The sequence below is a fragment of the Bos indicus x Bos taurus genome, chromosome 9, assembly GCF_003369695.1.
Source record: "Bos indicus x Bos taurus breed Angus x Brahman F1 hybrid chromosome 9, Bos_hybrid_MaternalHap_v2.0, whole genome shotgun sequence".
NCBI classification, from domain to species: domain Eukaryota; kingdom Metazoa; phylum Chordata; class Mammalia; order Artiodactyla; family Bovidae; genus Bos; species Bos indicus x Bos taurus.
This window is the reverse complement of record NC_040084.1, coordinates 103734145-103760562: the sequence shown is the minus strand read 5'-3', so window position 1 is coordinate 103760562 and position 26418 is coordinate 103734145. Positions and strand designations below refer to the sequence as shown.

At 49.3% G+C, this 26418-nt stretch overlaps 1 protein-coding gene across 19 annotated transcripts in view; it reads left to right on the top strand.

The window, feature by feature from the left end:
• Positions 1 to 26418, top strand: part of WDR27 (WD repeat domain 27) — a 171957-nt gene that overhangs the window by 75062 nt on the left and 70477 nt on the right. Inside the window, exon 26 of one of the 19 annotated variants that reach the window (XM_027552079.1) lies at positions 22734 to 23318. The exons of the other annotated variants lie outside the window; for them this stretch is intronic. Within the exon in view, the coding sequence (XP_027407880.1) occupies positions 22734 to 22820 (87 nt within the window). The 3' untranslated portion in view covers positions 22821 to 23318. Of the gene's footprint in view, positions 1 to 22733; positions 23319 to 26418 lie in introns of those variants that run through there. 19 annotated transcript variants of the gene reach the window in all.

Genomic DNA, 26418 nt, shown 5'->3' with positions numbered 1-26418 from the left:
TCAGCCCCCCTGGCCCTCAGGCTGGACAGAGTGACCCCTCCAGCCATCCTGGCTCTCTCAGCCTCCATGGGCCACCTCCTGTAATAAATCTCATTATAGTGTGTCCTTATCTGTCCTGCCGGTTCTGTTTCTCTGGAGAACCTAACACATCTCCTCATTCCTAATTGATACTCTAAAGTTCATATGCTCTTGGTACTGAGATAGAAATCTGTGCTGTCCTCCTATGGGATACAAACCTGCCCTGTCCTCCCACAGAGACGGTCTTGTCAGGGTGCTGGGCCGTAGCTCCTGCACCTGGACTTCTTGTTCTGTAGGAAAATGCCTTCGAACGGTTCCTCAGGTCACTGTCCCAAAACGTGCACAACTGTGCACTCGCAGCCACAGTCACATGCCTGTTCCCTTCCCACTGATGCTGGGAGCCCCAGCAGTGCCAACGTTTCCAGATGCCCCTGGGCTGCAGAGCGGCCAGATCCGAGCCCGCCCATGTGAAGCCCTGTCCCAGCCTCTCCCAGTTCCCCTGGTTCCTGCTGTGTCTGGGGGCCAGGAAGGAGCCCAGCGAAATGCCTCATGTCCATGCTGACTGCCTCCCCTCTGCCTGGGCCACTGTGGGCCTTTTTTCAAGATTTGCAGTAAAACCAAGCGTATTCAATATTATTTTGTCATTGGAGCTCCCAGTTTTGAGTGTCCACACTGTATTAACACGCAGACTGTGGCTGAGATGTTTCTCCTGAACTCTCCAAACGGAAATCTGATGACCTTTTTTTAAAAAAAAAGCATTTCTCCATTTTCATTTTGCTTCTTAGATGCCACTCTCTAAAGTGGATAGAGGCAATAGGAAGCTGTTAGGACAAGGACCAGCTGGTAAATCTTGTAACCGTGATATTTATCAACTGCTTTTTAAAAAAGTATTGAAGTATAGTTGATTTGGGGCTTCCCTGGTAGCTCAGCTGGTAAAGAATCTGCCTGCAATGCAGGAGACCCTTGTTTGATTCCTGGGTCAAGAAGATCCCCTGGAGAAGGGGATAGGCTACCCACTCCAGTATTCTTGGATTTCCCTTGTGGCTCAGATGGTAAAGAATCCTCCTGCAATGTGGAGGACCTGGGTTCAATCCCTGTGTTGGGAAGATCCCCAGGAGGAGGGAATGGCAACCCACTCCAATATTCTTGCCTGGAGAATCCCCATGGAGAGAGGTGCCTGGCGGGCTAGAGTCCATGGGGTCACAGTCAGACTGACTGTGTGACTGAACTGAACTGAGACTGTAGTACACCAGGCTTCCCTGTCCTTAACTATCTCCAAGAGTTTTCTCAGATTCATATCCATTGAGTCAGTGATGCCATCCAACCATCTCATCCTCTGTCATCCCCTTCTCTGCCCACCTCCAGTTTTCCCCAGCATCAGGGTCTTTTCCAATGAGTCAATTATTCTCATCAGGTGGCCAAAATATTGGAGCTACAGAATCAGTCCTTCCAATGAATATTCAGGGTTGATTTCCTTTAAGATTGACTGGTTTCATCTCCTTGCAGTCCAAGGGACTCTCAAGAGTCTTCTCCAACACCACAGTTCAAAAGCATCAGTTATTAGTGCTTAGTCTTCTTTATGGTCCAACTATCACATCTATACATGCCTACTGGAAAAACCATAGCTTTGACCATATGGACCTTTGCCTGCAAAGTAATGTCTGTGCTTTTTAATATGCTGTCTAGGTTTGTCGTCGTTTTTTTCCCAAGGAGCAAGCATCTTTTAATTTCATGGCTGTGGTCACTGTCTGCCATGATTTTGGAGCCCTAGAAAATAAAATCTGTCACTGTTTCCACTTTTCCCCCATCTGTATGTCATGAAGTGATGGGACTGGAGGCCATGGTCTTAGTTGATCTTAGTTTTTTGAATGTTGAGTTTCAAGCCAGCTTTTAAACCCTCCTCTTTCATCCTCATCAATAGGCTATTTAGTTCCTGTTTGCTTCAGTTATACAGATAGATATTTTCATTCTTTTTTAGATTCTTCTCTCATATAGGTGAGCATAGAGTGTTGAGCAGAGAAGGCAATGGCACCCCGCTCCAGTACTCTTGCCTGGAAAATCCCATGGGCGGAGGAGCCTGGTGGGGTACAGTCCTTGGGGTCGCTGGGAGTTGGACACAACTGAGCGACTTCACTTTCACTTTTCACTTTCGTGCATTGGAGAAGGCAATGGCACCCCACTCCAGTATTCTTGCCTGGAGAATCCCAGGGATGGGGGAGCCTGGTGGTCTGCCATCTATGGGGTCACACAGAGTCGGACACGACGGAAGCGACTTAGTGGTAGTAGAGTGTTGAGCAGAGTCCCTGTGCAGTACAGCAGGTCCTTGTTGGTTATCTGCCTTACATCAGGTCGTGTGTGTGTTTGTTCATCCCAAGCTCCTGATTTACCCTCCCGCCTCAACTGCTTGTTAAACGCCAGGCTCTGTGCTGGGCACTTGGTTGGCTCCAGGAGGGGATCTAAAGCCCCAGGACAGTGCATGGTGAGAGTGCTGTGTTTCTGTTTTTCTCTGTGAGGACCTTGGGCGCAGACGTCGCGTGCCTTGTGTGATAATCACGGTACAGTACAGCCATTTGAGGTAAACTCAGCTAGGCTGGGGCCTGCCGTCGAGGCCTCGTCACGGCATGCTCGCTTTCCGGGCCAGGCGTACCTGTCTCGCCGCCTGAGGAGGAGGGGGCCCCCAGACGGAGCTCCGCCCCCAGGACGTGGCGCGTGCGTGGCGCGTGCGTGGCGCGTGCGTGGCGCGTGCGTGGCGCGTGCGTGGCGCGTGCGTGGCGCGCGCCGGGTGCGTGAGGTTGCCCTCCTGGCGGTTGAAACGTCACAGCAGCCTCACAGCGGCCTCGGTGAGAAGTTATCAGTGGTCTCCGTCAAAATAGTTCTCTGCCTTTTCTTCGAACGCAGCAGCATGTTTTGGGGGCAAGAACACCGTGAATGTCTGGTCTGGGTCTGCGCGGACACACCTGCTCTCCGTGGCTTTGAGGGGGTGCCGGGGCTGCTGGCCTGCGGGTGACTTGACCCCTGCCCTCCTCTGGGGCCCCCACGCTGGAGAAAATGGTTGAGGGCCTCACCGCTGTCTCTTAGAATTAACCCGAGGATTTCCAGAAATCAAGAACAGGGCTTGGTGAGTGGTGCTGTTGTGTGTTCACCACAAATGCTTCTTTTTTTGTTACGTAACTGATCAAAGGCTTCCTTCTGATACAGAATGGTTCACAGACAAAACCTGAGCCATTGAAGAAGAAACTTGATAATGAAAAGTAAGAATGGGACTTATAAAGTCAGCTGATGAGAAACTGCTGCCTGGTGTACAAAACCCCTTTCTTAGGACGCAGCTTTTTAGCAGCAGGCTGATCCCAGGTGGAGAGAGGGCCTTGGGGTGCTCCCAGCCCCGCTGGCATCCGCGTGGTGGGCAGGTCTGCATCCGAAGCAGCAGGGATTAGGGAGGAAGGCAGCCCCCACGTGCATACGGGTGCTTGACATCTGGGGGAGGTGTTCTTGGTAGCTGGGACTTTAGGATCCTCTTAAAATATCAACCAAGTCATAGATCAGGGCAGGCAGCATTCTGTCTTACCTGGAATAGAGTCAATTTCCCGAGGTGTTTCTAATTTTGAATGTTGTGGGGAATCAGTATTAACCTTCAGTCTTCTGACTGTTGATTTAGGATAAAACTTCATCTTGTTTTAAAATTTTACCAACCAAAGTTAGCCTCTGCATGTAGCAGTTGGCCTGAAAGTCCAAGCAAAGACACGTAAAATGGAACTAACGTCTCGGCCTGCGTTTCGCTGTCAGTTCTCAGCTGCTAGCAGGCAAGGTATGTCAGTCCAAAAGTAGCAATTCAAGTAACGTGAGGGTCCGTCTCCCAGACCTCGGTCTTCTGGAACTTCACAGGGTACAGTGAACCCGGCTGACACATTGGCTGTAATTTTTCTAACTGTAGTGACTCTCCAGGATCGTGCCTTCCAGCAAAGCAGCGTCCCAGAGAATGGCTCTCTTTTCTGGGTTTTTTTTTTTTTTTGGGGGGGGGGGTGGTTTTGACAGACTGCTGTCGCTTCCTGTGTCTGACTTTAGTCAGAAAGTACCCAGACCTGCCAGGTTCGAGGTGGGAGTGGGGACTCTGCTGTGACTCGAGAGGCTCCGAGGTTGTCCTTGGGCGTGGACAGCGGTGGACAGCGAGTGTCCTCCCACCTGTTGGGCACCTGGGTGTCCACAGCCTCGGCTCTGAGCAGTGGCCTTGTGCTGCCGACTTAAGCGACCCCAGGTGGATCTGTTCATTTACTGGAACTATTTCAAGAGCTCACAGGATGGCGGCAGTGCCCAAGCTAGGCTAGCACACTGGCCAAAGCCAGGTGACAACAGGCTGGGAGGCAGGGGCCAGAGAACTTTCCAGAAGCTGGGAGAGTCTGGTCAGGGCCTTGCACCAGCCAGGTGGGCTCCAGCTGAGCCCTCGTGCTGCAGTCAGACGGAAGCTCAGGTGTGCGGCTGCCTGGACTGCGTCTGACGGCAGTGCCCTTGCTGTGGGTGGTGTACCCTGAGCCACCTGCCATGTGGGCGTCGGGCACCTGCTGTGGAGCCCACAGGTTTCACAGGACAGGGGCATGTCACCCCCAAAGGGTGATGCAGTGAGGCTGGAAGGGCCTCCTGGGGCCGAAAGCACAGTCCTCACAAGGGATGCTGCTCTTCGGTCGGGAAGGTTAACTCGTGTCCTGTAGATGCACTTTGGGTGCCCATCTGGCTCTTCTGAGAAGCCCCAGAAATGCTGAGCCTTCATTTTAAAGCTCCCTGCAGCCCTCCTGCTGTCAGGATCAGAAAGTCAAGGCAGCCTGTGAACTTGGGAAATAAGTTTCATTATTTTCACGGTTTGCATTTTAACTTTTAAAATAAGCGAAAGAATTCTATTCTGATTAACCTTATTCTCTAAAAATTATGTTGGCGGAGAGAAGACTTTTGCTGCCATGTCTGTTTGAACCGTTTCTCCTGTCTCTTTGTCTCTTGTGAGAAAACAGAGGCTCACAGACTCCTTTTGCCCTTGATTACAACATTTGGAACGAAATGAAGCTCGGCACTGAGTAGGAAGCACCGTGTGCTTGGAGGTGGACTGAGGGCAGCAGAGGCACTGTCGCAGCAGGGCAGCAACAGCAGAGGCTGTCGAGGCCAGTTTCGTCTGGTTTCGTCAGAAATGCTCGCTCCTGGCAGACCTGGACCACCGCAGCTGCTCGCGCAGGGTTTCACTGTCACTTTTCAACATTTTTCTTTTTTGAAAATTGGCTCCTTTTCCTCTTTGAGTGAGTGATTCTCCACACTGGATGTTCACTCATTGCAGGAGCAGTGAGCCGATTTAGTCAAAGTCTAGTGTCGTGGGGGTCCTGGGGGTGCTGGGGGCCAGGAGGTGTGAGACTCTCAGGGCGGAGCCTGCCTTCTGGGGCAGGGTTTCTCAGGGGCCGCCATAGGTCCGTCCTTTCTCCGTCTGCACGCAGCCTCTGAGTGCAGCGTCCTTTTCCTCACCTTGAACCTCTGCGTCTGGGCTTCTGCAGACACCCATCTCCTCTCCTTTAGACCCAGGTTCCATTTCCAGCTCCACGTTACACCTCCAGGTCGGGTGTTCCTTGTTCCCGGGGCCTGCCCTGTGTGTCCTCCCTTGTTTGACCGTCTGACCGCCACCCACTGGCAGCCTGTGTCCTGGATCTCCACCCCCACCTCGTCTACTTGCTGTTTAACATAACCCGTCCCCTCTGCCCCCTGCTGACTTGTAGTAGGTTTTACAGACACTGCTTACCCACCTTCCCCTCCCCTGGTCTTCCATTCTGCAGCAGACCCCACCCCACCCCTGCCCCTCCCTCCTCCACCCCTGCCCCTCTCTCCTCCACCCCTGCCCCTCCCTCCTCCACCCCTACCCCTCCCTCCCCCACCCCTGCCCCTCAACCTCTTCAATCACAGCCTTTCTCCCCCTGGACTGTGAGACCCCTGTGCCAAGACATAACAGGAGTGCAGACTCCGGGTTTCCCTGGTGGTGCTGCCATATGCCAGTGCTCTTCATGTTCAGAAGGGCCCCCAGGGTAGGAGCTCAGGGCCATGAATCCCCTCCTTGCACTGCTTCTTAGTCGCACCCCCCCCTGATTTTTTCAGTTATTTATTTTAATTGGAGGACAAACAGACATTTCTCCAAAGAAGACATACAGATGATTAATAAACATATGTAAAGATGCTCAACATCACACATTATTAGAGAAATGCAAATCAAAACCACAATGAGTTAGTTATTCTGTCACATCGGTCAGAATGGCCATCATCAGAAAGTCTACAAACAATAAACGGTGGGGAGGGTGTGGAGAAAATGGACCCCCCCCCCTTCATGTTCCTTTAGTCCAGAAGACCTCCAAATTTCCTTTTTGGTTTCTTTGCTGGTTCTTCACTGGATCATCTAAAAGTGTGTTCTGCTTGCAAACCCTTGGGACCTTTCCCAAGATCTTTATTGATCTCTAATTTAATTCCACTTGGTTACAAAACATTTTTTGCATGATTTGAATTTAATTAACTTTGTTTCATGTTCTGTGTTCACTTGAAAACAATGGGTAGTCTGGAGCCTTCTATAAGTATGAACTAAGACAAACGGGCAAAAGCATTCTTCAGATCGTCTGTATCCATAATAATGGTCTCCGTGTTCTATCAACACTGAAAGTGGCATTGAAGACTCAATGACCCTGAGTAAGGGACTCTCTCTGAGGCCCCTCCCCTAAGAGACTCTCTTTCCTTGTAATGCTGTCAGCTTTTGCTTTATGTGTTTTGAAGCTCCTGTATCAGGTTTGGGATTGTTATGTCGTTTTGATGGTTAGATCCCTTTACTATTATGAAATGGTGTCTTTTTCTTTATTTTCTTTGAAATATACTTGATATTAATATGGCCACTCCAGCTTTTTGATTGGCATAACAATAGTATATCTTCATTTTTTCCTTCAACTTGCTTGGTCTTTATAGTGAAAGTATGTTTCTTATAAGTGATACTCAGCTTTATCTTATCCAATCTGATGTTCTCTGTTGTTTAATTGGTGTATTCAGACCATCTACATTTAATGTGATTGTTGATATGATTATGTTTAAGACTTTCACCTTGTTCATTTGTTTTCCATTTGTCCATATGCTCTTTTTCTTTTCCTGTCTTCTTTTGGCTCAGTTGGATTTTTTTTGTACTTCTGTTTTGTAACTTTTTCTGGATTCTAGCTATAACATGCTGTTTTAGAGATTTGAAGTTGCTTTAAGTTTTGAAGTGTATACTTTAAATTATGCCAGCATGCCTTTAGGTTATATTATCCCACTTTATCTATGAAAACTGAACGTGTTAGTCATTCAATCATGTCCGACTCTTTGTGACTGCATGAACTGTAGCCCACTCGGCTCCTCTGTCCATGGGATTATCCAGGCAAGAATATTGGAGTGGGTTAACATTCCCTTTTCCAGGGGATCTTCCTGGCCCAGGAATCGAACCTGAGTATCATGCATTGCAGGTGAATTCTTTACTGTCTGTGCCACCAGGGAAGCCTTTTATCTGTAGTAAAAACCCTGTAGATATTTGTGAGTGCATCTCCACTCTCCTCTCCAGGTCTTTAATCTCTGATAATGATGTGCTTCACTTTTCAATATGCTATAAATTCACATTACATTATTAGCAGTTTTGTTCAAACATTATCTCCTAAGCAGGTTTAAACAATAACAGTAAAATCTTAAATATTTGCCATGCAGTTCTTCACTAAACCTCTTGAGACTTGATTTTCTTATCTCTAAAATTAGGTTGTTGAATTATATAATCTCTGTGATTCTAGAACAGCTAAGAGGGTTATTACAATGTTGAATTCTGTGTGCAGGTGCACATGTGTGTATGGTATTTTTAAATATTATCTTTATTTTATTGTTATTTTTTGCCATGTGGCATGTGGGATCTTGTTCCCTGACCAGGAATTGAACCCATGCCTCCTGCAGTGGAATTGTGGCGTCTTAGCCACTGGACCACCAGGGAATTCCCTGTGTGTTTTTTCTTTTGTATGTATGTGGATATATATTCTTTACTTTCTTTACATTATACCCACATATAATTATATACATTATATAGTAAACTGATCTTAATGATTACTGTATGTACTGGATAGGTCACTGAGGAGTATAGGGCTCTGTTGACCAAGGTCTGATACCCAAAGTGTGGCAGAGCCAGTACTGAGCCCATCCTCATCTGGATTCAAACTCAAGAGACATCAACTCTCAGTTTTGATTTTGCCTCTGATGCCACTTGAGTTTTGTGTCAAGTTCCTGCCAGCCTCCATGTACACTGTGTTAAATAAATGAGTCCCATTTAGAGTTTCTCTTCCTGGCCACATACCCAAACCTAGTTTCATATTTGTAGCCAAAGACAAAATGGTTTGAGTTCAATTTAGAAATTTTCTTTTATTCATTAGATATTAATATGTACTGTGTAATATCATTCAGAAAACGAAGCTCATGGCATCTGGTCCTATCACTTCATGGCAAATAGATGGGGAAACAGTGGAAACAGTGTCAAACTTTATTTTGGGGGGCTCCAAAATCACTGCAGATGGTGACTGCAGCCATGAAATTAAAAGATGCTTACTCCTTGGAAGGAAAGTTATGACCAACCTAGATAGCATATTTAAAAGCAGAGACATTACTTTGCCAACAAATGTCCGTCTAGTCAAGGCTATGGTTTTTCCGATGGTCGTGTATGGATGTGAGAGTTGGACTGTGAAGAAGGCTGAGCGCTGAAGAACTGATGCTTTTGAACTGTGGTGTTGGAGAAGACTCTTGAGAGTCCCTTGGACTGCAAGGAGATCCAACCAGTCCATTCTGAAGGAGATCAGCCCTGGGATTTCTTTGGAAGGAATGATGCTAAAGCTGAAACTCCAGTACTTTGGCCACCTCATGTGAAGAGTTGACTCATTGGAAAAGACTCTGATGCTGGGAGGGATTGGGGGCAGGAGGAGAAGGGGACGACGGAGGATGAGATGGCTGGATGGCATCACTGACTCAATGGACGTGAGTCTCAGTGAACTCCGGGAGTTTGTGATGGACAGGGAGGCCTGGCGTGCTGCGATTCATGGGGTCACAAAGAGTCGGACACGACTGAGTGACTGAACTGAACTGAACTGAACTAAACTGAATATCACTATTCTAAGTACATGATAAGAAATGCTGGGCTGGAAGAAGCACAAGCTGGAATCAAGATTGCCGGGAGAAATAATCTCAGATATGCAGATGACACCATCCTTATGGCAGAAAGTGAAGAGGAACTAAAAAGCCTCTTGATGAAACTGAAAGAGGAGAGTGAAAAAGTTGGCTTAAAGCTCAACATTCAGAAAACTAAGATCATGGCATCTGGTCCCATCACTTCATGGGAAATCGATGGGGAAACAGTGGAAACAGTGGCTGATTTTATTTTGGGGGGCTCCAGAATCACTGCAGATGGTGATTGCAGCCATGAAATTAAAATATGCTTACTCCTTGGAAGAAAAGTTATGACCAACCTAGACAGCATAAAAAGCAGAGACATTACTTTGCCAACAAAGGTGCGTCTAGTCAAGGCTATGGTTTTTCCAGTGGTCATGTATGGATATGAGAATTGGACTGTGAAGAAAGCTGAGAGCCAAAGAATTGATGCTTTTGAACTGTGGTGTTGGAGAAGACTCTTGAGAGCCCCTTTGACTGCAAGGAGATCTAACTAATCCATCCTAAAGGAGATGAGTCCTAGGTGTTCATTGGAAGGACTGATGCTAAAGCTGAAACTCCCAATAGTTTGGCCACCTGATGCGAAGAACTGACTCATTGGAAAAGACCCTGATGTTGGGAGGAATTGGGGGCAGGAGGAGAAGGGGACAACAGAGGATGAGATGGCTGGATGGCATCACCGACTTGATGGACATGAGTTTGAGTAAACTCCAGGAGTTGGTGATGGACAGGGAGGCCTTGTGTGCTGTGATTCACGGGGTCACAAAGAGTCAGACACGACTGAGCGACTGAACTGAACTGAACTGAAGTGATATTTACTAATAAATATTTGTTTGATCATCACATCCTGGAGAAGTGGGTACTTGATTATCCTCATATTACAGATGGGGAAACTGGGGCATGAAGAAGTTAGCATACTTGAACAAACCCATGTGGTTTGCGAGTAGTTATGCTAAGGTTTGTTTTGCGTTGAGCTGACTTCAGGTCCCACCTTCTGGAGCTCTGTGCCCACACTGCACACCCGAGGAGCTGTGTAAGAGCAGGAGAGGGGTCCTAAGTACCCTGTGAGCATGGGAAGGCTCCCAGGAGAAACGGGGTCTGAAACGCACAGGACAAGAGGGGAGGCCACCTCTTACTCACAGAGACCTGTGGACCAGCAGCGTGTTCTCCATCACAGATCCTCTGACTGGAGATGCGCTCTGCATCAAGACTGCAGAAGAGCTGCTTGTCTCCATTCTATGAGAGGCAGTGCATATTCTGTGAATGTGGCATTAATGCTTTTTGTTTTTAGGCGTCAAGTGCTTTCAAACATGTGTTTTCCTATACAGTGCTCTGGTTCTGAAGAGTATTTTATTCCCAGAGACTTCCTGACTTTCTCATCATGCCCACATCATAAAAGTTAATTTCACTTCTAAAAAATCTACAGTATCTCCCTTTTGGAAAATGTTCTGCAGATCTTAGCAAAGTCAACAGCCAAACCGTAAACTTAAATGTCGTGCAGCCGTGAGGAGTAGGAAGCCTGCTGCTGTCACGTCATCTATTTTAATATTCAAGCAATTTTCTGTGACGGCCAGAAAAAGGACCTCAACTCGATCTTTCAGTGTAGTGTAGGCGTAACCTGTCCAGGTGATTATTTACCAAGATGAAACAAATAAGGTGTTGACCTCAAGGTTTCTGACAGAATTTCTTCAACAGAAGAGGAAGGAAGATGAACCTCTGAACCTGGTAGGAGCTGTTGTTTGTGCTGGAAACCACCCGAGTGGGTGAGGCTGTAACAGCCACATAGAGAGGGCGCCGTGTTCCATAGCACGAGACAGAGGATTTCCAGTTTGAACCGTTAGTAGCAGAATTTACTCCAGGGCTCAAGTTGCCAACGTCAGTCAGCTGAAGTCTGTTTTGCTATAGATTTATGGCTCTTGTGCTCTGGAGAGGTGCGGAGTCTGTTTTAGCTGAGCAGCAGGAACTTGGCTTGGAGAGTTGTGCACAGTACACGGGTGTACTTTCACGAAAGCCTAGAGTGTTTCTAAGAAAGTAGGGATGTTTGTGTCCTGTCCCACATGTGCTGTTTCCATAGGTCCTTCAGGAGGCTGGACATTTGAATTTCCCACTGGAACATCAGGATGCGTGTCAGAGCCCATTCTGGGAGCTTCTGTGTTAAGTGACCTAGATGGGGGTACACAGGCCGACCCCACGTGCAGTGTCCTCCTGGGGGACCGCCAGCACTTGGCTGTCCAAGCTCGAGGTTGCAGCCCCTGACTTCTACCCACTTTTCTAGGAAGGCCCACATCCATCACTCGATAGCAAGAACCCACTGGAACCTGGACCGAGGGCTGATGTTGAGCTCAGTGGTCTAGATGCCCAGCTCCATCTGCAGCCTGGCCAGAGACTGCACAGGCGCCATTACCTGCGTGAAATCAGCGCTGCCCCAGCCGCTGTGGGGCACAGTGCACAGACCTGATGAGAAAGCAGAGAGGAAGTTCTAAATGCAGGCATGCTCCGAGGTCACCCATCAGCAGACCTGACACAGAGTGCTCCAGTGAGGAAGGCATCTTATATCCGGAAGCCATTGCTAGGAAATGGAAAGTCCAGACAAATGTTGGATTTAGACCAATTTCTGAAGAAACACAGGTCACACTTGCTAGTTTGAACCCAGAAAGCACTAAATCATGTGGGGAGATATGATGACATAATTTACTCAGTACTCACAGTTCTAAGAAATCATGGAACACTATGAAGTTAGAAGGATTTTTATAGATACTAAGGTTTCTGGGAGCACTGAAAAGACACCTGTACATGCCACACCATAGTCTCCTGTTGACGGTCCTGCTAACTTATGCCCTAAGTATCTTTGCTGTTAGTGCTTTTGCTGCAAGCATTTTGCATACCTAATTGGCTATAAGGCAGTTTTGCCATAAAAGATTAAATAACCAAAAATTAAAAGTTACATTTAAAAGCACATCATGTGAAATGAATAACAAAAAATAAAAAGCTTTTATTGTGACATACAAAATATTTGAATAATTTAAAATGCATGTAGAGTCATGACGATCATGTGTAAATGACCGATTTTATTTTGTGGTTGCCTTCCACGTATTTCCTGTGTAGTAGTTTATACTTTTTTGCTCCTCATTCAGCGTTACACGTTTTCCTTTTTTGCTAGTGTTCTCTCTGTCAAGAGGGATATCAGGTTCCCGGTACTGGGACGTTGTTTGTACCTGAGCCCTGCTGTGCGCTCTTGGTTCATTGTCACTTGTCACACATCCCCGTGACAACTCTGCCCCTTCAGATCAGCAGAGGATTTGCAGACCGAAGTGCTGCGTTGTCTGGTGGAGGATGCAGTGCGGCTTTGCACTCTCGCCTCCGGTAGTTTTAACCCCCTGTTTTCCGTCCGGCTGACGTGCATAGTCCTCATCCACTGTCTTAGGGCTGCTCCGTCTGCTTGGCGCGGTGTAGGCCGTTACGAGGGCTTTGGCTTGTGTCATATGAAAACAAGGCAGTGTGTCGATGGAGAAGCAAAGCAGAGAGCCAGACAGACGGTCACCAGCTCCCTAAGCTTTCCTGTGTGATTGGTTTAATGCCAATTAGTCACGCACTGAAAACCCTTGTGGTGACCCTGTGTATGGCAAAAGTTCTGGACGTGCCTGATAACATGTCTGAAATGTTCGACTGCTTGTGACTCCACTATAAAGCTGAAGGCTCAATAGTATTCTGGAAAATGCTCACTATAACACTGTAATTGACCTTATGTGACCTCATGGTCACCATTTTGCTTATCTGCTGTATAATTCTCCCTGTAGGATTTTGGTGAGATAGCATGAATGAAACTGTAAATGCAAGTCCTCGGCACAGCCTCCAGGATGTTGTCCCACAAGGTCTTAGCCGGCCCACTTCCCGGCCCTCGCCCACACCGTTCACGGGGTCCCAGCCGGCCCCGCACCAGTGCTGCGCTCCGTGTGGTCCTCAGTCAGACCCCTGCTCAGCGTGGGGCCTCCTTCCAACGCTGTCTTCTCTGACCTTCCCCTGAAATAGTCAGCTTCAGATCTCGGCCTTTTGGTAACAGTTTTAGATGCTGATGTAAAGACCACACTGGAGTAGGACATGGCAGCCCACTCCGGTATCCTTGCCTGGTGGGGTCCATGGGGTCGGAGAGTCGGGCATGGTGAGCGGCTGAACCCAGCACAGCAGTGAACGGCACCCGGAGCGTTACATTCTTAAATTATCAGTTCATGTGTCAGCTTCTCCACTGGAATTTCCGTTCCTCGGGAGGATGGTTTTTCTTCTTCACTTTCGTTTTTATGCCTGAGAGTCAGACCCATCACCAGCAGAGTAGAGGCTCAGTGTCTCCTGGGGAGTGAATCATGGGTGTGTATGTGCATGTGTGTATGTGTGCGTGTTCATGTGTGTGTGCACACATGCGTGTCATGATCCCATCATCACTGCTGACTACTGTGCTCACTGGGCCCCAGGAGTCCCAGTCTCCCCTGAGGGCGATTCCCTCCCATGGGAGCAGAAATGCACATAAGAGACCCAGGGTCCAGGACACTTAGCTGGGCTCTGGTCTGCTCTGCAGGCATTTAAAGTGATGAATCGGCAGAAACATAGAGTGAGTTTATGTGTAAAATGTAGACTTTCTTTTTTTTTTTTAAATGTAGACTTTCGTATAAGCCCAGACCAGCTTAGAAGGAGGGGCCACTTCCAGTGTTGCCCATGAATCAGTCAAAGGCCACTGGTCCTGCCGCCCCGGAGTGAGATGGCAAAGGGGCTGCACACGGAACGGCTGTTTCGTGGCTTCAGAAGTTGGAGACCTGGTATCCTCAGGTGTTTATTTTTGTCTAAGGGTTCGCTGCGTTGGTATTTTTGTTTGCTCACACCTGTGCTGGTGCAGCGTCTAAGCCCGCGCTTTCTCAGGAAGGACACAGGAACACGAGCGGAGGAAAGCAGGGCCTCTGACTTGGCAGGTCGGGCTCTGCACACGGCTGCGGGCGCGGCTCTTCCCCACAGCCCTGGAGCAGAGGGGGATCTGGGTTACTGGACCCCCAGTCTGCACAGCCGTCAGCTTTTCCATTCAGAGGCTGTGTGCCTCCGTGCCCAGCTGCCACGCCGTCCTGCCAAGCCACTAAGTTCTTCCAGATCTCGAGGCCGAGGGGACTGTGGGCCTACAGTACTCAGCTTGGAAATGCAGTTCGGAATCGAGTTTCCACAGTTGCCTTAAATTGGAAGGCACGTCCCGTGCGGTTTGGTTCTTTGCTGGTTCAGGGATTCGGACTCGTTTGTTAGTCTGTTTGCTCGTGGTCCATTTTAGCAGAACTGGAATAGTCGCGCTTTAGAGCTAGAAGGAACTTGAGAGATCACAGAGAACGCTCCCCTTTGTTCACATTCTTGATAAGATACACCCGCCCCCATCGAGAAGAGCTGGGCCGCAGGCTAACATGCAGCAGCCTTGGTGTGGAGCCTGGGCTGCAGCTCACCGTGCTCCCTCCCCCCTGGTCCCAACCCAGCCCTCGCACGCTAGCAGGAACGCCCCCTGGCTTGCTCTCCACCTTCATGGGGATAGCTCTAAGAGCTGTTTCTTCTAGGAGGATTGACCTTGAGAGTCATGGTTCCAAAGCAAGTTATCGTGTTCACATAAAGTAAATATTTAGCCTTCAAAGTCATCTTAAAAGGTGTCATCATTTCTTATAGAAACACAAACAAGGGAGGTTGAGATGGACCCAGGGTCACAGAGCTGCTGAGAGAGGGTTCTGAAGAGAAATCCTGCATCCACAACCAGAATCTCCCCATGATAGCCTAGCTGATCCCTCTTTTCCTGCCTTTCCGACTTCTTATATTTACTCATCCTTTGTGACTATTCGCCCCTAATATTTTTGGATACTCGTGTTTTATTAAAACAGCAAGCATTTTCTATTGACTGTAAGCTTCATAAGCACCAGTAAAGGGAAGGGTCTTCTGTGGCTCATCCCCAGCCTGCCATGTGTGACTGTAACACCGCGTGAGCTGGTAGGTGTGGTATATCTTACAGATGCACACCGCTATAGCCTGAGCTCATGCCGTAAGATTAATTCCTAATTTCTATTCTAAGGTACATTATAAAGATTCAGTGAGAGTTTGGCACCAGCACTTCCTTCTGACATTTGTACAAGAAAGAGAAGGGCTTACTTGGTCTGCTGGAGACAGAACACTGTCGGTGGAGGAGGCAGGCACAGGAGGTAGAGGTGAGGTGAGGGGCACAGACCCACCAGGAGCTGGAGGTGGGCTCGAGTGCAGACCCTCCAGGTGCAGGGGAGCGGGTGCAGGAGGTGGGGGTGGGCTGGGGGGCACAGACCCACCAGGTGCAGGGGAGCGGGTGCAGGAGATGAAGGTGGCGTGGGGGCACAGACACACGAGGGCAGTGGAGGCAGGGTGCCTGCCATGTAGCTGACTAGTGAGGGGGAGGATTAGAGCCTTGTGAGCCCTGTGGTTTAGATGTCTGCTGTCGTGGTTTGTTCCCCATGGAGTAGCCTCACGCAACAAGGTGGGTCCTCATGCACCTTCCGCAACAGTGCGAAGGGCCATGCCGGTCCGGGCACGGCTGTTTTATTTTCCCTAGAACTGTCCAGTGCGCGCCCTGTGTAACTCGTGCCCACATAGAAACAGTGGAGACTGCACAAGCATGCAGAGCCTGCTTCCTCCAGTGGCCGGTGGGGCGGCACCCGGCTCTGTGCTCTCCTGAAAGCTCGCCTTTTGCAGATGTTTCAGTGAGCACCTAGAGCAGTCACTCTCGAGGAACAGAGCCTCCTCCAGTCAGTTTAAAAAGTTAGGAAAAATATCTAAGAGAAGAGGACAGATGGGTGTGGGTAATCCTGACTCCTTGTGCTGTACACCTGAAACTCACACAGCACCGTGAACAAGCTACATGCCAATAAATTAAAAAATTAATGAAGGAAAAAACCCTTTCATTCGCTGATCTGAGAAAACACTCCTACTGTCTCCTTTTTAAGATTTAGTGGAACTCAGTGAAATCCCCAAAGAGGAGGGGTTCCATGTGAGTTTGGACATTTCTCCAGCTTCTCAGGAGTGGAGGAGACACGGGTGCATACAGCCCTGTGCTCAGAGCTCACAGGGAAAGGGCCACTGCTGTGAAGCTCTGGCCGGAGAGGAGGTGCTAGGGCCCTGAGGCCCAAAGCCGCATCATGTTTCGTAGGATGTGTTTGAACTAGAAGGGACGAGGTCTTAATGGACTTCAGTGAGGTCTCACTTTCTTCAGTTCAGTCACTCAGTCGTGTCTGACTCTTTGTGACCCCATGAACCGTAGCATGCCAGGCCTCCCTGTCCATCACCAACTCCCGGAGATTGCTCAAACTCATGTCCATTGAGTCGGTGATGCCATCCAGCCATCTCATCCTCTGTCATCCCCTTCTCCTCCTGCCTTCAATCTTTCCCAGTGTCAGGGTCTTTTCCAATGAGTCAGTTCTTTGCATCGGGTGGCCAAACTATTGGAGTTTCAGCTTCAGCATCAGTCCTTCCAATGAATACCCAGGACTGATCTCCTTTAGGATGGACTGGTTGGATCTCCTTGCAGTCCAAGGGGCTCTCAAGAGTCTTCTCCAACACCACAGTTCAAAAGCATCAATTCTTCGGCTCTCAGCTTTCTTCACAGTCCAACTCTCACATCCATACATGACCATAGCCTTGACTAGGTGGACCTTTGTTGACAAAGAAATGTCTCTGCTTTTGAATATGTTATCTAGGTTGGTCATAATTTTGCTTCCAAGGAGTAAGCGTCTTTTAATTTCATGGCTGCAGTCATCATCTGCAGTGATTCTGGAGCCCAGAAAAATAAAATCAGCCACTGTTTCCACTGTTTCTTCATCTATTTGCCATTAAGTGATGGGACCAGATGCCATGATCTTAGTTTTCTGAACGTTGAGCTTTAAGCCAACTTTTCATTCTCCTCTTTCACTTTCATCAAGAGGCTTTTTAGTTCTTCTTCACTTTCTGCCATAAGGGTGGTGTCATCTGCATATCTGAGGTTATTGATATTGCTCCCAGCAATCTTGATTCCGGCTTGTGCTTCTTCCAGCCCAGCACTTCTCATGATGTACTCTGCATAGAAGTTAGATAATTTATCAGTAAATAAAACAAGGCCTCTGTCCTCTGGAGGCTGGGGGGAAGAGTGAAAGCATCGTGATGTGCGGGCTGTGAGGCTGGTGACAGCTGACGGTGAGCAGTGTGGGATTTGTGACCTCTGAGGAAGGTGCAGCTTCGGGACCAGGCACCAGGCTTGATCACTCGGGAGCTTTTGTGTAGCAGAGTTTTATTAAAGTATCAAAAGGGACAGAGAGAGCTTCTGACCCAGACATCAGAGGGGGGGGATGGAGAGTGGCCCCTCACTAGTGTTAGCAAGGGAGTTATATACTTTTTAATTAATTATTACAGTAAATCAAAAGAATGTCTCAAGTTTGTGAAAATTTCACCAGACCCACTCCCACAATTTACATTTTAGGATAACAGGCTTAGAACTTAACACTAGAAAGATCCTACCAGACCCACTCCCATAATATACATTCTAAGATATCAGGATTAGTCAGAAGGTTTTCAGGAAGGAGAAACTGTCCTCAAGCAGGATGCACTGTCACTGAGTTGTTTCTTGTGTAATCACCAGTTTCAGACTTAAAGAAAAAAATGTTTTATGTGACTAAGACTAAGGAATGTAGAGAAAAAAAAGATGTCTGTCCTTTCCTCCTCCTTGAGAATTCCAGACTCCTATCTCCTCCTCAGCTGGTTTTAGAAAAGGCAGAGGAACCAGAGATCAAATTGCCAACATCCGCTGGATCATGGAAAAAGCAAGAGAGTTCCCGAAAAACATCTATTTCTGCTTTATTGACTATGCCAAAGCCTTTGACTGTGTGGATCACAATAAACTGTGGAAAATTCTGAAAGAGATGGGAATACCAGACCTTCTGATCTGCCTCTTGAGAAATCTGTATGCAGATCAGGAAGCAACAGTTAGAACTGGACATGGAACAACAGACTGGTTCCAAATAGGAAAAGGAGGACGTCAAGGCTGTATATTGTCACCCTGTTTATTTAACTTATATGCAGAGTACATCATGAGAAATGCTGGACTGGAAGAAACACAAGCTGGAATCAAGATTGCCGGGAGAAATATCAATAACCTCAGATATGCAGCTGACACCACCCTTATGGCAGAAAGTGAAGAGGAACTCAAAAGCCTCTTGATGAAAGTGAAAGTGGAGAGTGAAAAAGTTGGCTTAAAGCTCATCGTTCAGAAGACAAAGATCATGGCGTCCGGTCCCATCACTTCATGGGAAATAGATGGGGAAACAGTGGAAACAGTATCAGACTTTATTTTTTGGGCTCCAAAATCACTGCAGATGGTGACTGCAGCCATGAAATTAAAAGACGCTTACTCCTTGGAAGGAAAGTTATGACCAACCTTTCAAAAGCAGAGACATTACTTTGCCAACAAAGGTTCGTCTAGTCAAGACTATGGTTTTTCCAGTGGTCATGTATGGATGTGAGAGTTGGACGGTGAAGAAGGCTGAGCGCTGAAGAATTGATGCTTTTGAACTGTGGTGTTGGAGAAGACTCTTGAGAGTCCCTTGGACTGCAAGGAGATCCAAGCAGTCCATTCTGAAGGAGATCAGCCCTGGAATTTCTTTGGAAGGAATGATGCTAAAGCTGAAACTCCAGTACTTTGGCCACCTCATGTGAAGAGTTGACTCACTGGAAAAGACTCTGATGCTGGGAGGGATTGGGGGCAGGAGGAGAAGGGGACGACAGAGGATGAGATGGCTGGATGGCATCACTGACTCGATGGACGTGAGTCTGAGTGAACTCTGGGAGTTGTGATGGACAGGGAGGCCTGGTGTGCTGCGATTCATGGGGTCGTAAAGAGTCGGACACGACTGAGCGACTGATCTGATCTGATCTCCTCCTCAAGAAACCCAGACCCCTTTTTCCTCCTCTTTGGGGACCCTGGACTTCTTGTCAACCTGCCTAGGGATTGCCTCCCTCACTAGTTGTGGGTGCTCTAGAAGGAGCACCATGTGGGACTTGCAGGACTGGCCCCGAGCTTAGAGTTCTGCTGGAAGCAGCCGCGTCTCCCGCTGTGTCCCTGAGAGGCGCATGTGATCTCAGGCATGTGCCTGGCTCAGTGTTCACCACTGCTCCCTCCAACCCCCCAGGGCCTCCTCCTCTTGGTGTCCATGGGACGTGTTTCCATGGTGATGTGTGTGTTGGTCAGCTCTTCCTGCCCCCGCGTCCACACGTTCTCCATATCCTGCCGCTGGGGAGCGTACCCAGGTCACAGGTGTAACTCGCACTGTCCGCACACGCTTCTTCCCGGGACCCACATCTCCACCTGCTGCCTGACTGGTAGCTGCGCCTCCCAGCTCAGCTCCCTGAAGTGACCAGTGCTATGGGCGCCACAGCTGAGCACGAAGAAGAAAATACTAGAGCTTTGGGCTATGCTTCAGTTAGAAGATGGCAGAGGAAGGCTTGTAGGTGGCTCCTGTGTGGACCAACCCCAGTGCCCCCACTGAGCGGGTGGGCATGTGAGGGCCTGGCACCCACGCGCCTCTCCTCCAGCACACGGCCACAGGCACAGGAGTTCACTGCCAGTTGGCGTGACGTATCTCGTCTTAACTAAGTTATACTTAAAAAACGGACTCATGGTTTAAATGGATTCCTGCCAAGAAACAGCTCTTTAAGGTGACTTTAATGGGGCCAGCAGGGCTGAGAACCAGGTCAAGGTTGAGCTGCTGCCTGGATCCATGGTGATGTGAGGAAGTTGTATGTCAACTTCATTTCTTCACATAAAATTGCATTCAGAAAATACTGCACAGACAGTTGTACTGGCCCATAAAGTGAACAGAAGCATTTTAATCTTTAAGAAGTTATCTGTTCAGCTTTTTTGGTAGTTCACCTTTTATTTTCTAACCAAAACCTTAACTCTAATGTTGTGAGTGGGATCAAGAAAGTTGGGGGCAGAGAGGACTCGGGAGGTTAGAGCAAACACACACATCCTCACACACCCACGCCCCCGTCACACTCACACCCACACACCCATCACACACCCACACCCCCGTCACACACCCACACCCCCATCATACACACACACACACCCCCATCACACTCAGACCCACACCCCATCACACACACAGCCACACCCCCGCCACACACAGCCACACCCCCGTCACACACACCCACACCCCCATCACACACACCCGTCACAAACACACACCTCCATCACACACACACCCCCGTCACACACACACCCACACCCCATCACACTCACACCCACACCACTATCACACACACACACACATCCCCGTCACAGTCACACCCCCGTCACACAAACACCCACACCCCCATCACACACACACACACCCATCACACTCACACCAGCACCCCGCCACACACACACACACACCCCTGTCACACTCACACCTACACCCCCGCCACACTCACACCCATACCCCCGTCACACACCCACCCACACCCCCATCACACACACAGTGACACCCCTGTCGCACACACCTGTCACACTCATACCCACACCCCCATCACACTCACACCCACATCCTTGTCACACACACAGCCACACCGTCACACTCCCACACCCCCATCACACTCACACCCACACCCGTCACACGCCCACACCCCCATCACACACCAACACCCCCATCACACACATACCCCCATCACACACCCACACGCCTATCACACTCACACCCACACCCCCATCACACACACTGACACCCCTGTCACACACACACCTGTCACACTCACACCCCTGTCACACTCACACCCACATCCCTGTCACACGCACCCACACCCCCGTCACACCCCACACCCCTGTCACACATATGCCCACACCCCCGTCACACACACGCCCACACCCCTGTCACACACACACCTCCCACACATACCCATGGGTGGGGAGAGCTGAGATGAACAGCTGTGGATTTTGAGCAAAGACGCTGAATCCTGTAACATCGTCACCATGAACGTCACGTTAATGTGATTTTTATGTGTGTGTTAAAGGGATTCTAGCAAATGTTTATGATTCTTAGGGCAAGAAAGAAGTTCAGTACTTGGGGCACTTCAATTACTAACATAACTGACCACAGTACTTATATTTTGAATTATCGCTTCCTGTCCGTATGGAGTATTCTTATTGGGTCAGTTGCTGTCCTTAGTCCCATTAACTGTGGACAAATGATGTGCAGGCCTGGCCTTTACGAATGGGGGGGGACAAGCTCACATACAAAGCCTAAGCTTAGTTTTGTACTTTTAATTTAATGGGATCATATGATAGAAATCGGAGAAGGCAATGGCACCCTACTCCAGTACTCTTGCCTGGAAAATCCCATGGACAGAGGAGCCTGGTGGGCTGCAGTCCATGGGGTCGCTAAGAGTCGGACACGACTGAGCGACTTCACTTTCACTTTTCACTTTCATGCATTGCAGAAGGTAATGGCAACCCACTCCAGTGTTCTTGCCTGGAGAATCCCAGGGATGGGGGAGCCTGGTGGGCTGCTGCCTATGGGGTCGCACAGAGTCGGACATGACTGAAGCGACTTAGCAGCAGCAGCAGCATGATAGAAATAATGTCATTCACTGTGTATTGAAGAGGAAAGCAGATTGAGAACTATTACTGAGTATATGGAGGATTTATTCAGTGTGTGGACGATGTGAACAAACCAGTGAGAAGAGAGGCTTCAATTGAAATTGCAAGGTCCTCAAGTTTCCTTGGTGGCTCAGTCAGTAAGGAATCTGCCTGCAATGTGGGAGACCTGGGCTCGATCCCTGAGTTGGGAAGATCCCCTGGAGGAGGGAAAGGCTACCTACTGCAGTATTCTTCCTTAGAGAATCCCATGGACAGAGGACAGAGGAGCCTGGTGGGCTACAGTCCACGGGGTTGCAAAGACTTGGACACGACTGAGTGACCAAGCCCAGAAGGAAGCTAAGGACACCTGGACTTGGGGGAAAAAAAAGGGGAGAAGGAATAGGAAAAGGACTATTTATGAGGAAAACATCTTTTGGTTTTAGGGAACGGTTTGAAGGATCAGTCTGAGCTGACAGCTGCCCTTCAGTCTTCATAGTTTTCACATAGGAAGAGTCCCCTTGCTTCTCGGTTCCCACGTTACTGAACCAGGTCCCAGGGTTGGAAGTTTCAGAAAGATTTATTTTTAGCTCAGTGTAACAAAGAACTTCCAAATTGCCAAATAAGTGGATCCTTTCTGCCGATGAAAGTGTCTTAAAAAGAGTACATTTTGTTCAAAAGTGTCCCGCTGTTCTAGGCAGAGAGGGCTCACTTGGAGAGGCTGTGGGGCCCCGTGTGGGTGAGTGGTTCCCAGCCAGCAGGCCTGCCCCGCCCTGTGCTTTTCCCTTGCAGATGTCTTATTGTGGAGAAGGTCAAGTGTCTGTTCCGTGCATAGTGGATCTCCACATCCTCCCGTTTTCAACAGTTAAAACTCATCTTGTTTCAGCCCCCGACCCCAGCATACTCTCCATTTATCATGAAGGACGCCTCTGGCAGGGTGTGCCTCAGCTGTGACTACCTCACCACGCAGTAATATCCTCAGGAGATAAGGACTCTTGGCCGTGAGTTCAGCCCCATGCTTTGTTGAGGTGTGATTACACACCCTGGCCACGTCTTGACCCACAGTCAGATCCATCCACTCTTCTGCTAGCTCCTCCCACCTTCTTGCAGACCCCGTTCTCCCTCCTGGACCACGCCCCTCTTTGCCCCTTCTCACTGGTGGCCAGACATGTCCCTGAAACAGACCAGCGGGTGTCACCCTCCTGCCTGCCCCACACCCTCCTGGGACGGCGCCTACCTCTGCCAGAGGGGACGGGGTCCTGCGAGGCCCCGCGCCCACCTGAGGCCTGTGCTGCAGGACCCTCCTCCTCGCCCAGGGTCCACCCCTGCAGGCATGTCTCGCTCCCCAGATGTCTCTGTTCGACTCAGAGCTGTTCTGCTTCAGGATTTGTGCCCTGCTTTTCTCCCCGACTTCCCTGGTGGCTCAGACGGTAAAGCGTCTGCCGGCGATGTGGGAGACCCGGATTCGAACCCTGGGTGGGGAAGATCCCTTGGAGAAGGAAATGGCACCCCACTCCAGTACTATTGCCTGGAGAATCCCACAGACGGAGGAGCCTGGTGAGCTACAGTCCATGGGGCCGCAAAGAGTCTGACACGACTGAGCGACTTCACTTTCACTTTCTCCCCGACTATAGTGGTTTCCCTGAATTTGCCATCAACAGCTTCTTGTCTCGAGGACCCCAGTTCCCCGGTTACACCTGCAGAGAGCCCTCCTCCAACCGCCGACCCGGAGCCCTGGCCCTCGGCCTCGGTCCTGTTACTATTTCACAGTCTGCGCTCATGTCCACGCTCTTCCTGGCTGCCCCTCTGCATGGAATCCAAGCCACACGGAGGACGGGGGCTGTGCCTCGCCTGCCCCGTGTAGTGGCGGGAAAACGTCGGGGCGGCTGGCCTGGGCTGAGTCTCTCTCTCAGTCACTAGGATCACGCAGGGCCGCTCGGGAGCTGAGTTTCTCTCTCAGCCACTAGGGTCACGCAGGGCCACTCGGGAGAAAGAAGCAGGCGACCTCGACTGCTGCTGTTACCAAGGTGACCGCTGCCTTCTGGTACAGAGGTTCCCGCTGTTTGCTGGGAGGACAGCCCTGACCTCTGTGGCACTTTTAGCAGGATGACTCTGGGTTAGGGCTGCGTGTCCGGTAAATCTACGCCCTGTGGATCTGCGAGCCGCGGCTCCCTAGAAAATGCCTACTGGCTGCACAACCCCCTGAGGCATGACAGGGAGGCCCTCCTCCTCCTGAGGGCCACGCTGTGTGACCTGACCCTGAGTTTGCCGAGAGCTGGGGAGAGGAGGCAGGGACTGGGGGGCTGGTCAGGGCGGCTTGGCCCCCAAGTCCACTCCTTTCCCGCCTCCTGAGGACCACACCCTTGACATCCGTAGTGAAGCCTGGGCCCAGGGGAGAGCCCCGATTCGTGGGTGCAGTTTAGACATCGGATCAATGTCTTGACTCCACTCCTTGGTGTCCAGAACCCCCTGCACGTCTTGTCTCGGGAGCATGATGAATCCTTGCTGTCTGATGCATGCCATTAAACATCTTGGGGCAGTCAGCTGGAATTGAAAGAACAGTCTTTTCTGTAGCATTTTCCTTCATTTTTAAGCAATCTCTGTCACCTGTGTTATTAGTTCTATACTTAAAATGGGATATAGTGTTAGTTGCTCATTCGTGTCTGACTCTTTGTGACCCCGTGGACTGTACCCTGCCAGGCTCCTCTGTCCACGGGATTCTCCAGGCCAGAATACTGAAGTGGGTTGCCATTCCCTTCTCCAGGGGATCTTCCTGACCCAGGGATCAAACCCAGGTCTTCTGCATTGCAGGCCTATTCTTTACCATCTGAGCCACAAGGGGAGCCCACTTCAACGGGATACTCTGATATAAAGAAACATACCCAGATCAATAGTGACCATGGCTGGAGCCAAGGGGCTTCTGTGCAGGTGTGAGCAGGGTCATGGCGAACATGGACGCTTGAGAGGGTGATTGGGGCCTGGCTGCTCTGGTGTCCCCTGGAACACACAGCAGGTGTGGTCCTGATGCAGGACTCAGGAGAATCTTCCAAGAGAAGAATCTTCGTCCACCCTCATTTGAACTGTTGGTGCAGGCTTCGCTTTCACTCTTTTGAATCTGTTTTTGTAACTGGCACACAAAGATGCTCTAATATTTTCCAGAGATGAAGGCTCGCAGGCATGCTGGCAACCTCAATGCACTTCTGTCGAGTGACCCCTCCTTGTGTGCGGTCGTTGGTCTCGACTCCTCAGCTGAAAGTGCGTGGGGAAGGTGTTGGGTTAAATGGAGACAGATCTGGAATTTTGCTGCTGTTTCCTGCTGGAAGCAACTATGCCGATGTGGATGTGTTGGGCATGAAAACTGAACAATAGTTGCTTCTATTTATCAGCAGCAGTTCACTCTGTATAGAAAGCTGCCTTCTCCGGACCACATCTTGGCCTCCCTACTGCTGTTTCCTTGCTTGCCAAGTTCTGTGTTATACAGACTTCAAGAAAGATGGAAATTTCTCAAGTGTGGGTGGTCTTGTTTCAGGCAGATAGAACATTGTTAAATTATTACCCTACAGTTTAAAACCAGAGCGCAGTTGTTTTAAGCTATGTTAAACACATCTGGATAACAGTTAATAAGTCTCACGTCCAAGGATAAGGTGAACTACTGGAAAATATCGTGTTGCTTTTAAATTTTGCCTTTGCTCTCTGTGATTTACGTCAGATTATAAAAGAAAGGAAGAAAAAAGAACTTCTGATGGATGAGTCTGTTTTTCCCCTGTTGCTGAATTTAAGAATTTGAAATAGTTCATGGTCTCCTGTATGATTCTCATGCTTTTAGTTGTTAGACCCAAGGAAATCTAATTTTAAGTAAAACAATCTTTGAGCTTTAAAGAAAATATAAAGAAAAGAGCATGGTGGTGGTGGTTTAGTTGCTCAGTCGTGTCCGACTCTTTGTGACCCCGTGGACTGTAGCCCACCAGACTCCTCTGTTCATGGGATTCTCCAGGCCAGAATACTGGAGTGGGTAGCCTTTCCCTTCTCCAGGGGATCTTCCCAACCCAGGGATTGAACCAGGTCTCCCACATTGCAGGTGGATTCTTTACCAGCTGAGCCCCTAGGGAAGCCCAAGAATACTGGAGTGGGCAGCCTATCCGTTCTCCAGGGGAACTTGCCAACCCAGGAATCGAACTGGGGTCTCCTGCATTGCAGGTGAGTTCTTTACCACTGAGCCACCTGGGAAGCCCATGAGAAGGGTACCCAGGCACTGAAGCATCCGTCATGCTTGGCATGCAGGAGACCTGGGCTCAGACTTCCGTTCTGAACAGAGTTGATTTGCCTCACCTCAAGCTCTCCACCACTGATGGGAGTGCATTAGTGACAGTCCCCCCAGGTGTGGCGTTCCATTTGTAGCCTAAAGAAAAAAGGTGATCTATTGAAAATTACAGAGCTAGTCCATAGTTCTAGGGGTCTCTAGAGTCCCAGATGGATGTTCCCACAGTGTGGTAGCCTTTCAGTGTGATCTAGAATTTCACCTGTGTATGATTAGCTATCTTAATTTTTAGGTGAGTCATCTCATAAAATTA